The sequence below is a fragment of the Lathyrus oleraceus genome, chromosome 2, assembly GCF_024323335.1.
Source record: "Lathyrus oleraceus cultivar Zhongwan6 chromosome 2, CAAS_Psat_ZW6_1.0, whole genome shotgun sequence".
Classification (NCBI taxonomy): domain Eukaryota; kingdom Viridiplantae; phylum Streptophyta; class Magnoliopsida; order Fabales; family Fabaceae; genus Lathyrus; species Lathyrus oleraceus.
The window spans coordinates 41,638,937-41,654,673 of NC_066580.1; the positions used below are offsets into that span (position 1 = coordinate 41,638,937).

Consider the following 15,737-nt stretch of genomic DNA (forward strand, 5'->3'; position numbering starts at 1 on the left):
AAGAGTCCAATATATAAAGTTTGTAGTAAAGCCATTAACCATAAGCAAAAACGTGTAGCAGTGAAGTCCATGTTTTTTCTTCCGATAATACCAAGGTTAAAAAGAATGTTTGATTCAATGCACAATGAAAGTCAAATGACATGGCATCGTACAAGCAAAAAAAGTTCAGGCACTATGCGACATTCATCTGATGGTGAGGCGTGGAAGCACTTTGATCAGATACATACTGATTTTGCCGCAGAACCTAGAAATGTCAGGCTTGGATTATGCTCTGATGGTTTTACTCCATATGTCAAAGCGTCGAGAAGCGAATATTCTTGTTAGCTAGTTATTGTAACCCCTTACATCCTCCCTCCTGAGATGTGCATGACAAAACCATACATGTTTTTAACCTGCCTTATTCTAGGACTATCAAGTCCAAAAGCCGAAATCAATGTGTACTTACAACCTTTAATTGATGATTTGAAGAGGTTATGGATTGAAGAATGAACTTATGATATATTCTGCAAACAGAACTTTACTATGCGAGTTGCCTTAATGTGGACTATTAATGACTTTCCAGCATATGACGTGTTGTCTGGTTGAGGTACGCATGGCAAAATGGGATGTCCACATTGCATGGAAAACACCAAGGCGTTTATGTTGGAAAAAGGGGGGGGGGGGTCGCGGTTTAACTATCATCGCAAATTCCTACCAAGGAATCATCCCTACAGAAGAAACAAGATTGATTTTAGAAAGGAAGAACGAGTAACAAATTTGCCTCCGCCTCGATTGTCACCAGGTAAAGTATGGAACCAAGTTTGTGAACTACCAAAATTCACAGATATTGGTAAAGCATGTAGAATTCAAGGATATGTGGTCACACACAATTGGACAAAAAGAAGTATATTTTGGGACCTCCCATATTGGAAAGATGATTTATTGCGCCATAATCTTAAAGTTATGCATATTGAGAAGAATTTGTTTGATAATGTATTTAACATAGTAATGGATGTTAAAGACAAAACAAAAGACAATGAGAAGGCTAGACAAGACATGGAAATTTGGTGTAATCGAAAAGAGTTAGAGTTAAAGCCTCAACCGAATGGGAAATTATTAAAACCCAAGGCTAATTACAGTCTAACTTCCCAAGAAGCTAAAGTGGTTTGTCAATGGTTAAAAGAATTGAGAATGCTAAATGGTTATGCTTCAAATTTAGCAAGGTGTGCTGACGCTAACACTGGGAAGTTGCTTATATGAAAAGTCATGATTGCCATGTTTTTATGGAACGATTGCTTCCAATTGCGTTTGGTTTACTACCCAGTCATGTGCTTAATCCACTAAATGAAATTAGTCAATTTTTTTAGAGATATTTGTGTGTCAGCTTTAAGAGTGGATGGTATTATTTAGTTGGACCAAAATATTCCAGTCACTATTCTGTAAGTTGGAACAAGCATTTCCACCTGGTTTTTTTGACTCTATGGAACATCTACCTGTGCATATTGCCTATGAAGTTTATCTCAGCAGCTGTTCAATATAGGTGGATGTATCCGTTTGAAAGGTTCATGAGTGATTCAAAGTGATCGGTGAAAAATAAAGGTAAAGTTGAAGGATCAATATGTGCACATTACTTGCATTGAAAAACATCACATTTTTGCAGTCACTATTTCAATCACTTGATGTTAACTCCAAGAATCATAGGGAATCCTGTAAATGTTAACGAAATAAGTCAATTTACCTTATCAGTCTTTGGGCTTCCAGGTCGTCCCTCTGGAAAGAAGGGTGTGAATTGGCTGACCCAAAAAGAAATGCAATCTGCACATGTTCATGTCTTGATTAACTGCATTGAAGTTAAACCATATCTTGAATAAGTATACCCCAACTGTTTAATTTTCTTTACAGTGTCAATATAAAACCTATTACCTTGAAACTTATAGTGTGTTTCTTTTTAAGGAATTTAACACCTCCTATTTTTATAGCACCGATGTATAAGTAACCTCCGATCACATACATGTTCATTTTCCAGCATGGTTCAAGGAGAAATTGTCATGCATTGTTGCACCGACTCAAGAAATACTCCATTTGAGAAACTTGTCTGAAGGCCCTATTAAAAGCATAAATGAATGGCACACATACTTCATGAACGAATATAAATTTCACACTGGGACTTAGACTGAAGGGAAAAAAACCATAAACAATGGTGTATTTATAAAAGGAATTACAGATGGTGGTGAAGACGACTTATGTGGCTTTGTTAAACATATCTACGAGTTGGTATACAATTACTTAGACTCGGAAAATAAAGTTGTCTTGTTTCATTATGACTGGTACGATCCATCTTCCAGAGGTACAAAAATAGATAAGACATATGGTACTGTTGAGATTCGAATGGACCGAAGGTACAAAGAGTATGACCCTTTCATACTATCACATATTGTTAGACAAGTTTACTATGTTCCTTATGTTCAATTGTGCCACATAAACGAGAGTGGTGTGTTGTAATCAAAACAAAACCATTGGGTCATATTGAAATAGACGATCTAGTGGAAGATTTTGCTTACCAAGTTGATGAAGTTGAACAAATTAATAATGTGATTGTAATTGAACAAATTACACGTTTGTCTGATACAATGGTTGAGGAGCATCAAGTTGATGCATCCATATTGTTGGTAGAAAATAATGTGGACAAAGAGCATGAAGAGTTAGGATCTGAGGACAATATCATATCAGATGATGAAAATGATATGGATGAAGAGCATGAAGATTTTGAATAAATTGTTTTTGTAATTTTACTTAATGAAACCTTGTATTGACTGTGTTAATGAATATATATTGATGAGATTGTGTTAATAAATAGGTAAGATGCCACCCCGATCTGATAAGGGTAAGAGTAGTGGTAGCGGTAAGAAGACCCAACGTCTAAGGGTAATAATATGTCTGGCACCTCAGTCGGTCATGTGTCCTCCCCCGCAGAGTCGGGAAGATCCTATGTCCATGACCAGTTCTCAACCTCTTATGACTTAACTCTCCTCTCATGAGTATCCATCTTTTATTAGCCCATATGGGACTCCAACTTTTATTAGCCCATCTAGGGGACCTAGTTATCCATACCAGCAGATTGGGGGACCTAGCTATCCATACCATCATGAGGTGGTTCATATCATTGATGATTACATTTGGCCCAACGAAAATTCGTAAGTTATAAATTTTTATTTAAGTATACATACTACCATTTTTTTATATAAACTTATATTTAATACTAATTCAAATTATTGATGTTTAGTTTCGAGCCGAGTTGGACTGCTGCTCAATCTATAAGATATGTAATTCAACAAAAGTATAAAAAAACTTGGAAGAGATTTAAAGATGTTGATGGGGAAGAAAAAGAAGTTTGGTTTAATTTATTTAAGGTATAATTAATTTGTTTTTGTTAAGTTATTTAATTTATTTGTTACGTTATTTTTGTTTAAATTACTTTTTTATTATAATTATCTAATTATTTATTTGAATGTCATACAACATTGCATGAAAAGTGTACGTGGGAAAAAATGAACGAGAAAGTGGTTAAAAAAATTATTATGACTGAACATCACTTCGACTTTCTAACATGCTACGACGTGCTAGAAAGCGTTGGAAAAGAGAAAATATTCGTTCCAACTGGATAAGGAAAGAAGTATTTGATAAACTTCTTATCTATTGGGATACAACTGATTTTAAGGAAAGATACGAAAAAGCAAAGAAAATGAGGGCATCAGAAAAAAGGGGGTTGCCTTAATGTAGTTGGAAGTATAAGTGTTGTCGAACATGCTCGACGCATCGTAATTATTACTACTTTTTTAAGTTATATTTTGACTTAGTATATATTTTTAATTAAAGTTTATTTTATTATTTAGGGTAAGAGTTTTGGGAGACCTCCGCTAATGAATGAGCTGGTTATAAAGACCCGGACAAAAAAATCGGGGGAATTTGTTGACGAACGTACCAAAAAAGCTTTGGTAAGTTATTTTAATTGTTTATATATATATTTTTTAATGACAACTTTGTGGCATGATTTTCACGTGGCAACTGAAATATTGTGGCATGAAAATCACGTGGCTATATTTCATTTATAATTTAATTTAAGTTGTTTAAACTATACATATTTAACTTAAATTTTTTATTGTATGTGTAGGAGGATTATCAAACATTGCTCACACAATTTTTGGTTGAAAATCCTCAATATACTCCGAGAGGTTCCGAGCCGCTTAATCCGCATGTGGATTTTTATATTTGGGGTTTAGTAAATGGCGGAAAGGGATCTAATAGGTGTTTTTTTGGTGCTGGATCTTTGACCGACAACCTTAGAAAAGGGGATAAAACTTTATTTCAAAGAGTTAGAGATGGAGAATGAACGTCACATCCACCACAATTGACACCTGAAAGGCTAGAAATAGTAAGGCAATTGGTGCTAACAGAGGCAAGACGCGAGTCTGCGCAACGTGAGGCGGCACTAAAGACCCAAATGAAGGTGCAACAACGTCAAATAGAGGCAATGACGAAGAGGCAAGCTGATATGGAGAAGATGATGCGGGAATTTATGCAATCACAAAGGAGCGATAATCAAGCGTTTGGTGGAAATGAATGAGTTGATGGTCAAGAACAGATGGATGACGATAATCTTCACCTTGACGAGTTTCTTGATCCCGATGATCCATAGGATTTATATTATTTAAATTTTAAATTTTAAATTTTAAATTTTAATTTTTGTAAGATATTAATTATTCATTTTAGTATATTATAAACTTATTATTTAAAAAAATTATTATTATTTTCACTACGCCAAATAAGGGAAAAGAGGGCGCTTTTTTTGGCCTATAACAGCGTTTTAAAGCGCCCTCTAATCTGGCGCTGGCATAGGTAAAGACAGCGCTTTTTTTTCCTGGTGAAAGCGCTCTCTAAAGTGACTCTTTAAGCCCTTTAAGGGTCACTTTAGAGGGCGCTTTTTAAAGAAAGCGCCCTCTAAAGTGGAAACTTTTAAGGGTTTAGAGGGCGCTTTTACTGGAAAGCGCCCTCTAAAGTGGAAATTTAAAGGGTTTAGAGGGCGCTTATTTTGGAAAGCGCCCTCTAAAGTGGGTGGTTATTTAAATTTTTTTTTTAAAAAGCGCTATATTTTTTTATTTATTTTAGACAACCTGTATATTGAAGCAGTACACCTAAAACTGTATAATTTGAAGCCCTTTTTCACACATTGCATTCAACAAGCCTTATATACAACAATCCATACATATACAACAATCCACTGATATATAATCGTTTAACTTCTAAAGATTCTAAATATACAACCAATTCATAACTTAAAAAGAAATAAAACTAAGTAGCAAAAGCATCTCTGAGATGTATGTTTTTTTTGCTAGCCGCAGTCTTCTTAGGGTCCGCTTCCTGAATCGAAGTTCATTTCTAGCAGCCATTCCTCGCATGCCGGTTTGAATACAAACAGCTTTGGAATATGTAGTTTTATAAGCACTTCTCGAAAGATACATGCGGATTTGTTTCTGGATTATCAAAGATGCGGCCTCCCTTCTCATGCATTCATACCGACGTCTTGCAAGTTGTCCTATGTTAAGTTCATAGGATACGTAAAACTAAATGACTTAGAAAATGGATAACAAGATTATTCATACATAGTATCAAAAAGGATTCGAATAATTGATACCTTTAATAGCCCTTTGTAGTTCTATGGCAGAAAATCGCAATAACTTGTACTGTTTCTCACAAATATATGTGCGAGCTTTTTTCTGAATAACGATTGCGGATCTTCCTAGGACCTCGGCACGACATGCATCTAGTTCTGCCATTTGACCTGCTCTCAGGAAAACTTTTGTCTTTCCTATCTGCAAAGAAACCCAAACAGCATTTTATTCCAATCCATATTATCATACATAGCGTGTTCGAATTTTTTTAGCATCATCATCTATGATTCAATGTAACCTGCGAGCAAATAAAAATGCTATAACTGAGATTAAGATAAGAACTACTACCTGATAATCTTTAAGGTTTGCTTTATCTAGAAGTCTCTTGCAAGCCGTCATCTCATCAGGACTGCAGATATATATTTATTATTAGTTATTTCAGATATAGTTGTGTTATTTGAACATCTAAAACCGGAAAAATTTCGTGACAACAATCTAGGTGGTTAATTATGTTCAGTACAATCACATTCATCTGTATGATCAGAAAAAGAAAACACGGAAAAAAGGAGAAGTAAATACCATGATTTTAGAACCTTAGGTTCCATTATACTAAACCGCTGAACAAATTCATCAAAGTTCTTTCGAGTTGGATATCCAGCGCAACTTATCCTAATTGCCTCCATTACACCCTGTAAAAGGCATCCACAGAGTTTGAAGTAACTTGAAACAAAAATATTCATGTCATAATAAAGAACAAGGCTAATATGGGGGTTGAACTCACCCCACATCGAAGCTGCTGTAACACATCGTTGTTCTCAAATATCCCCGGCTTAAGAAGATTATTTGCCTTTACACAACGAATGTAGTGTGGCTCAGTCGCACTCAATGTTTCAAGCAAAGATTGCAGTTGTTGCTTCATTCCATAAGCAATAAGAATAACAATGATCAATAATTATATACAAAAGACTTATAATTTTCAAGCATATGCATGTTTAAAGAAAACCGACCTTAAACTGAGTGGCTATAGAAGAAAACTTTGTTGATTTAGTACTTTCCTCGTGTAAAGGTGGGAAAAGTCCTGAAACAAAGGAGCACTTGGAAGCACAGAGCAGCGCAGCGTGTTCCGGAACAACGTAGTCTTTGTTTTTATCAAGGAAAAGATCAGTTTGATACGTGACCTGAAATCAAAGTTCGACATATATACTAAGCTTTTAACTTTTTATTTCATGGTTGATATAACTGCGTAGACCAAAATGTATTTTACTCACATCACCAGCATAGTGATTGATGGTGAAGTCAGTTCGTGACAACTTCGATTTGCTGAATCGCTTATTGTCCTTAAGTGTTTGATATAGCTTTTCAGCAAATGTTTCGTGCGTTGATCTTGGAAACATACTACAAAGAATAAGCAGGACAATATATAAAAGAATGACTATAAAACATAGTTATTGCTCAAAGTATATATATTTGCATGCGCTAACGCCACTTTACATTATGTAAAATTACATAAACAAACCATTAACTATAATACAAATATTTGAACTATTGTCATTTAATACATACCAGGCCTCGTCCAGAAGAGCAATAACGCCGCCAGGTTTCTGAAGTTATAAACAAGAATGAGATGACAAACTGATAGAACTTTTCTAAAATGACAAAAATGCAAGGGTGAGTTGCACCTTCTCAATAAGATCGAGAACATCTTGATTATCAACAAACTCTATATAACTCCAATCAATTTCTTCCTTTGTATATTCCTCTTGCTCCATTTTGAAGACATGCTGCATAATGAAATAATGAAGTGTTATTTGAGTCTATAGAAATTGTTTACCAGGAGATAGTACAAAAATCAAACCTGGTTGAAATGCTGCTGTAACTTCTCATTTGTCAAATTGATACAAAATTGCTCGAAGCTGAACAGGGCCGATGTAAAGTTAGTTACTGTTAGAACAATAACTGTGGTTCAAAAGTAAATAGATACGAAAAATGTAAATAGAGAATATATATGTAGAATTGTATAATGGTCTAACTGAAAATTCATCATATAGTTTTTACAAAAGATAAACATTGACTAGAAAATATATATGTAGAATTGTATAATGGTCTAACTGAAAGCTAACAGAAGAATAGTCGACTCTAATTTACTCTATCAAATAACATCCATACCTAAACTTCTTAAGTTACTAGCTACGCTATGTATGCTAGAATAAATACACTCATAAGCTGCATAGTGTACCTTTGATTGGTAGAAGGTGTTTTAGATATTGCTGCCTCCTTTTTCTACATCGAGAAACAAATGGAACAGTTGGTGAAATTTAACCCATAATGCCTAGTCTCCATTGCTAGCATTGCAACACAATAATTATTGTTGAGAATACTCAATAAATGTATGAACCAAGAAAAATGAAACCAAAAATGAACAATAGCGAACGTCAGAAGAGAAACCAAGTAATATGAAGATTAGAAAAATACCTATGGTGTCAAAATCGAACAGCTAACAACAAATTAATAGAAGGAGGAAACGTCGTAGATCTAACAGAGGTGGAAGGAGAACGCCTTAGAAGTAGCGAAAATCGTAGCAGTGAGAACCCTAACGTGAAAAAGAACGAAAATAACAGAGAGTGAAATAACAAAACGCGCAGTATGTTATAATTTTAATGTTTACTAAAGGGGACCTTAGAGGGCGCTTGTGGAAAAAAAGCGCCCTCTAAAGGGGGCCTAAGAGGGCGCTTATGAAAGCGCTCTCTAAGGCTTTCCAAAAGCGCTTTATAAACTGGAAATGCACATGGACTTATAGAGCGCTTTTTTAAAAGCGCCCTCTAAGGGTAACCTTAGAGGGCGCTTTCTAAAAAGCGCCCTGTATTGTTGTCCCTCTATCTCCTCCTTATTTTTTCACTTCACCTTAGAGGGCGCTTTATTACAAAAGCGCCCTCTAAAGTGCGCTGTTTATTCCAGTTGTTCGCTCCTTATTTTTTCGCTTCACTTTAGAGTGCGCTTTTGTAATAAAGCGCCCTCTAAGGTGCGCTGTCTATTCCAGTTTTTGGCGTAGTGTTTATATTTAAAAAACAAAAAAAAACAAAAAATTATTTATTTTGTATTTATTTATATTTAAAAATTTTATTATTAATTTTAGTATATATTAAAACATAAAACAATAATTATAGTGTTTTATTTAAAAAAAATAATAAAGTTGTGACGTGATTTTCACTTCACAAATTTGTGAAGTGATATTTATTTCACAAATTTGTGAAGTGATATTCACTTCACAACTTTGCCACGTGAAAAACACATCGCAAGTCACTGTCGCCTTCCCTACTTTTTTGACTATAACAGATAAAATTTGTGAAGTGATTTTCACTTCACAACTTTGCAACGTGAAAATCATGTCGCAAGTTACTGTCACCTTACCTGTCATCTCTGCTACACTGGATTATAGTAGATAAAGCTGAAAAACATGTTGTGAAGTGATTTTCACGTGAGAAAGTTGCGACGTGATTTTCACGTGGCAACAAAGTTGCCACCCGTGCTCCTGCCGAGTGAAAGTTCACGTCGCTAAAAACATGTTGTGAAGTGATATTTCACGTGGCAACAAAGTTGCCACCCGTGCTCCTGCCGAGTGAAAGTTCACATCGCTAAAAACGTGTTGTGAAGTGATATTTCACATTGTGACGTGAATATCACATGGCTACAGACAATTTTTTTTATAGTGTATGTGTGTCGAAGGAATATAACTACAAAGAAGTTCGCTTCTAATCTCTATTACTTCAATTTATGTTTTTTTTTTCAATTGTTTAATTAATATTAACCTCGGTTACATGGTCCAACTAAGAGGTAATATATTTTGCATTAATATTTTCTAATCAATTTTTTCAAAACTCCTTTTTAATATTTTATATATTCAAATCTCTCAGCTTTTTTAAAAAATTGACGTGATAGATATTTGAAATGTATTCCTAGAATATGGTGTTATGGTGCTTTTATATATTTTTTATTTACAATTACATACGCATAATTTTTTTAAAAAAATCGACGTGATTTCTCTTTTGCAAGAAATACTTCAGAGAACTAGACTCTAACTTTTCATTTACCCATCAACGCTCTAACTTCATATCGTCATTCTCTTCGCAAAAACTCTAGACAATTTTCATCGCCACTCTCATTAAAACTCTTCAAATAATAAGCGATATTCATTAGCACTCAAATATCAAAAATCATCACATTTGAGGTACGTTTGTTCTTCTTTTTCACTCAAACTCTTCCAATAGTAGGGTTATATCACTGAAATGACTTTAGTATCACTAAAATTACTTTATTTTCTCTTGATCATTTGTTTTTCCATTTTGATCATTTGTTTCGATACCTATTGAACCAATGTCTTCTATAAGTTGTTTTTCACAAAAATTATTTTAGTATCACTGAAATGACATAATATCACTGAAATGACTTTAGTTTCTCTTGATCATTTGTTTTTCCATTTTGATCACTGAAACATCATTAGTTAGTATGTTTCTACGTGTTATTTATCACTAAAATGATGTTAGCTAGTATGTTTCTCTATTTAGATAGTAATGGCCGATTCGACAAGCACCTTCCATACAACATTTGTTGCAACATTTGTTAATACAAAACGTAAAAGAAAAACTAGAGGTGTCGTGTTGTATATCAAGGTGAAAAAAGCTTATGAAAACGGTGTTCGCTACTCAATTACAGATGATGTTGCAACCCGCGGGGCTTATGGTGAGAATGCTGAGGATTTTATGGGTTACATTGCGTTACAAGGTAGAAGTAAAGTGAGTATTTTGATAGATAGTTGGCACGACATTAATGATGAATTAAAAAACATCATATGGACCGATATTACAATATTTATTTTGAATTTTATGATCTGTTTTACAAGTATATACGATCATTTATTTATTTTTGTTTCATACTAATAACAATTGTATTGTGTAAACATATGAGGTCTCTATTGTTAGTCCAGAGGATAGTATGGTAAAAAAGAAATTGCTTACATATGCTGGTGAGCGTTGGAGGGGCCTTAAGACACAACTCACCCGTGATTATATTAATCATCCAAGTGATGACGCTCAACGTCCATACTCGATGTATTCATTTATTGATCAGGATGTTTGGGATAAATTTGTACATTTTCGCACCACTCCTGATTTCTTGGCTAAGAGCAAAAAAGGATAGGATAATAGATCTAGAAATATATATCTGCATAGGTTGTCTCGTGGAGAATATGAAAAACTTGAAAAGAAGATGATTGAAGAAAAAAATAAAACAAAGCAAATTTAAGATGGGATATTCTATAAGCCTTGATCGCACTTCATCTCTACCCTCACGCCATGAGAAATGAAAGAGGATACGTCAAAGAAAAGATGGTGAATTCACATTAAAGGCTACACACGAAGTGACTGAAAAGATTGTGAGTAGATATTTTTTTCAACAATATTTATTTTAGTTAAATCAATTTGGTAAAGATGAAATTTTATATGTGTTATAGGATGTGCTGGTTGAACAATCCAAAGATGGCCTCTTTGATCCACAAGATCATCATGACATCTTTGTAGAAGCGATTGAAACCAAGGAACATTATGGGCTTGTCCGTGGTTTTGGAAGAGGCGTTGGCTTCTAGTCACATTTTGAACCATCTAAATCATCTAGAGAAGTAAATCCTAGGAGAGAGAATAAATAGATAGTTGATGTAAAGGTTGTGGAGGTAAGAGAGAAGTGGATTCAGGAGGAGAATGAGAGTTTGTTGCAGCAGGTGCTGGAGAGTGCCCCGAAGGAGCAAGAGAAGAGAGAAAGGTGGCCGAGGAGGAGCGAAATAAGTCGAATGAGGAATATCTTGAGAATATGCTCGAGAAATGTACCTGCGACATGATTGAGGTATAAGTAAAAGTTACAGAATTTGTGTTATATGTTTTTGTTATTATTGTTTGTGTATTTTACTTTTTGTATCGTATTTCTATTGTTTTTATGATATAAAAATTGAATTCATTGGGTCTACTCGACCAAACAATTTCAAATGCTCAATTGTACATTCATGATAAAGTTATGGGTAGTACAAGCACGCAATCAAGTTGTTATGTCCACAAGGACAATATTGAAAGCAAACCACCACAACTAGATAACACTAAAAGACTTTCAATGATATTAGATAGTATTTCAGACATATGCGAGAATATTAAATTCATTCACAAACCATATCATATGCATTAGCATTGGGATCATACCTTGGCATTCTCCTCACCTCTCTTTCATTGGGTTTGTTTTGGGATAGATCACCAAGCACCATGTGATTGTATCATACTTATATTTTATCATTTTTACTAACCAAAATACCAAAAATATGTCTTTGCATTTTCCTAACTCTTTTGTAGGTAGAGCATGATCTCATTGATCTATCAAGTTCACCTCTAGGGTTTGAGACCCTCATAACAAAAAGCACAACCATGGATTGATCCAAGAATGGTTATAATCATCATAACTTGCTCAATTTTTATGAGATGAAATATTTCAAAGTTTCAAAATCAAATTCAAGATGTCTACTTCAACTTTTATGTTTGGAGTGAAAGCAAATTCAACTTTTATGAGCATGTGATATGAGGTTATATTATAGGTCATTTTTGACCTATACCATTGAACAAGTGATTTTTCCAAACTTCAAAAATGCATAACTCTATCATTATAAATCCAAATTACATGAAATTGGTTACCATTTTGAAGGTATTTGAATGAGCTACAACTTTTATTAATACACTTTTCTCATTTGAAGCTCACATAAAAAGTTAAGTAAGGTGGAATATTGAGATATATGGCTGGACACTTAGAAAAATTCTCAACATGTTGAAATTTCCAAACTTCCACCTCCAAGTTCTCCATTTTCCAAGCTCCAAATGAAAACGTCTTCAACATTAAACTTGTTCCCCTTGATCCAAGCTTTCCAAAGAACCCAAGCTCATGCATTTTGGACAAGGTTTACTAGGTCTGCGCATGGCTTTAACAGGGCTGCTTCATTGGATAGAATCAAACTTCAAAACTTCAGTTCACATTGCCTTGCAAATCAAGCTTCCATTCAGACTTCAATTGGAATCATTTTGGACCTTTATGCATTGCATCATGGGCTTGTACATGCCCATGCACTCGTGCCATCCACATTGCCAATTTTGGACAAAATTTGAAGTGTGCAAATATCATTCCATTTGGCTATAAATAACATGCTTCTGAGCTCATTTGAACAACACTTTGCGCGCCAGCTTTTCCCCCCATTGGAACCCTCTCATTCTAAAGGAACACCTGATAAATTTCAATTTGAAATTTGAGTTTGAATCTCAACTGTTGGAGATTCAAGAACTCCAGGATCCAAAGCCTTGCAACCTCATCAATCACTTCCTGCCAGCTTCTCAAGTGTGATCAGATCATGTTTGGAGCAAGCAACATCAAGAACTGCATAACATTGAAGGTAATTTTCAGAAAACTTCATCTCTTCGATTCTCTCTCAATTCTACTTAATTATATTGGATATTTGGTTGTCTGAAGTCCTACCAATGTAGGATGGAAGATTGAGTTGCTTAGAGGTCAAATCGAAGCAACTCAGTTGACACACCTCAAAATTCAACTCCTCATATCTTTATATATATATGAAGTTAGTTAAAATTAAGGTCAAATTCATGCTCTACGCCATTTTTTCTTTCAGATCATGTCCTCCTTTTTCATTTTCTTGATGGTAATGAGTGAACCAGTCCGCCCAGGGTCATCGGAGAAGATGACCAGCCTTTGGACTCCGGCGATGCGCTGGAAGTGTTCAGAGCCATTGATCTTTTTTAAAATGTTTTAATCTCACGCGTCCATTGTGAATACCAAGCCTATGCCGGGTCGACTACAATGCATCATGGAACGCGCGCGCTGAGCCACTTGATCTGCCACCTCAATTAATGAGGGAGATCAAGTGGTCCACATTTTTTCATATTTTTTGATTGTCACTTTAATCCTTTTATTTTCATTAATTCATATTAATTTTAATATTGATCCAAAAAATATGAGAGTTTCACCAAAAATTTTCAAATAATTTTCTCTTTCATATTTTGAATTAAAATTATTTTTTGGATCATTATTAATATTTTTCATGATTTAATTGATTTTGTGATTGTTTTAATTGTTTAAAAATACTTTTAAGTCTTTAAAAATCCTGAAAATTTTTCTCCAAGGTCCTTTGACCTTGTTTGACCTATGATAAATCTCATGGCCATTTCTTTGGTGTTTTGATGAGGTTTTAGGAATTTGACAAACCATATTTAATTTAAATGTATTATTTTAGTATTTTTAAATTGAATAATTTCTAAATAATTGTGTTGACCAATTGTGATGACTTGTTTGAGTTTGACTCTTGTTGTTGGGCCTTGGTCAAGGTTGACTTGACTTTGTCAAGTTAATATCATTGGATTTAGGGGATTGATGGAATGTACATTCCATCTCCCAAAATGAATGGATGATATTAATTTGGTAAAAGTCCTCCTTTGACCAATTTGAGTTTTGATCAATTCCCCTCCCACTTCATCTTATTCCCCTTCTTTATGCATTCATCTCATTTGGTCTATGATATCTCAAAGTCCTAAGGCTAGTTGATTGAAAAATCAACATAAGTATGGATGAGATTAGGCAACCTCTTTTGCATATTCTTTTTGTGTTTGGTATGTTTCATGAGCATAGTCCATTATACTATGTCTCTAACATGCATTAACACCAAAATTCTATTACCCGACCTCAAATAGTTGTGACTTCTACATAAGTCCAATTACGATTGCTTAACATAACGCTAAATTTGTGAAACCAAAAGGAATATCATTCTAGTTAGTGAGATTGCAAGTCTCCCCTCTTTCATGGTATTGTGTGGAAACTTGGCCTTTTTTCCTTCCTTTTGAAGATGTCTTGGTTCAAGGATCCATGCTTGTGATAAGTGGGTTGAGTGTTCTCCAAAGAATGACTTCAAATAAAAAGTAAAAGCAAAACAAGACTAACTTATAACTCATTAACAACTAACATTTAATTTCAAGCCATTTACTTTAATGTCATTTAATTTTAGTCTTATTCATTTTGACATTATTCATACCATTCTAATTGTTTATGTTAATGCAATTTTCACTTTGTCCACTTGGACCATATTGTGTGATATATTTTGTTTGTGTATACTTTGTTTGTTTGTATGGTCTTTGACCATTAATGTACATAATAACAACAAAAAATCCTAAAAAACTTTTGAGTGGACTGTTGGCTTGATCTTGGACAAATGGACTTAGAATTTAGGCAACATTCCCATGCTAAAGGACTTGGGCAATGCCAACTTTTTTGAAACCAAGTGCTTGCAATTTGAAACTTCATCTGATACATCTTTGAAGATCCTTTTTAGTTCATCTGCAACATGGTCATTATGAAGCTGTTATTTTGAACCTGTGACTTGTGGAATTCATATGTTACATGGGCTAATTTGAAGAAGATCGTGGAGTGGCTAAGCTTGGATGTGGCTATCTTTATTTGATGCCTTGCTCTTCAAGATAATATAATTGTGCACTTGTGTGTTGTTTGATTCTAATGTCCAAGGGAATTTGGGTTTCTATTGACATTCTTGTCTATTGGATTGCTACCCATTGGTCAGATCTTTTCAATCCTTAACTTTTAATTTTGTGCATAGGATTAGTCTCTTCATCTCCTCCCTATTTCTTTAATTTCAAAATTTCTCCCTCCTTTTAAAAAATCTTCTTTGTGTGAACTATTTTTGTTCTAAACTTTGACCGCTTTGCAAAAAAAAAGAAGATAGAAACTTTGGCTTTATGCCATTGCATTTTCCAACTTCTTTTTTTAAATCAAACTTGTAAATAAACTTAACTATACTTGACTTAAACCTTCAAAAACCCAAAAAAGAACTAACTCATTCAAACCATTTTTAGGCCTTTGTGCCTTTCAAACTTAATTTTGTTAAAAAAAGCAATGCATCCATTTTGTAATTTGTATCACGAACTATGAGGTTTTGATCCCTCATTTTTATGTTGCTACGTAGGCACAAGTCCAAAGGTCTTGTCAAACACA

The 15,737-nt window shown here is 34.3% G+C and overlaps 1 protein-coding gene across 1 annotated transcript; it reads right to left on the reverse strand.

Moving 5' to 3' along the window:
- Positions 1–6,151: 6,151 nt before the first annotated feature.
- On the reverse strand, positions 6,152–9,063 carry LOC127121840 (myosin-8). Its single transcript, XM_051052275.1, has 8 exons — positions 9,057–9,063; positions 7,504–7,604; positions 7,328–7,429; positions 7,212–7,249; positions 6,917–7,043; positions 6,656–6,826; positions 6,430–6,561; positions 6,152–6,337 (listed from the first exon to the last, which is right to left on the reverse strand). Exons 1-8 carry the CDS (start codon positions 9,061–9,063, stop codon positions 6,152–6,154), a joined length of 864 nt encoding a protein of 287 aa, XP_050908232.1.
- Between the last annotated feature and the right edge of the window lie 6,674 nt (positions 9,064–15,737).

Excerpts from the sequence above, each read along its gene's own strand:
- LOC127121840 (XM_051052275.1), bottom strand. Across the intron at positions 6,562-6,655 it reads CTATAGCCACTCAGTTTAAG|CAACAACTGCAATCTTTGCT; the intron begins GTCGGTTTTCTT and ends TATGGAATGAAG. Across the intron at positions 6,338-6,429 it reads TACAGCAGCTTCGATGTGGG|GGTGTAATGGAGGCAATTAG; the intron begins GTGAGTTCAACC and ends TGCCTTTTACAG.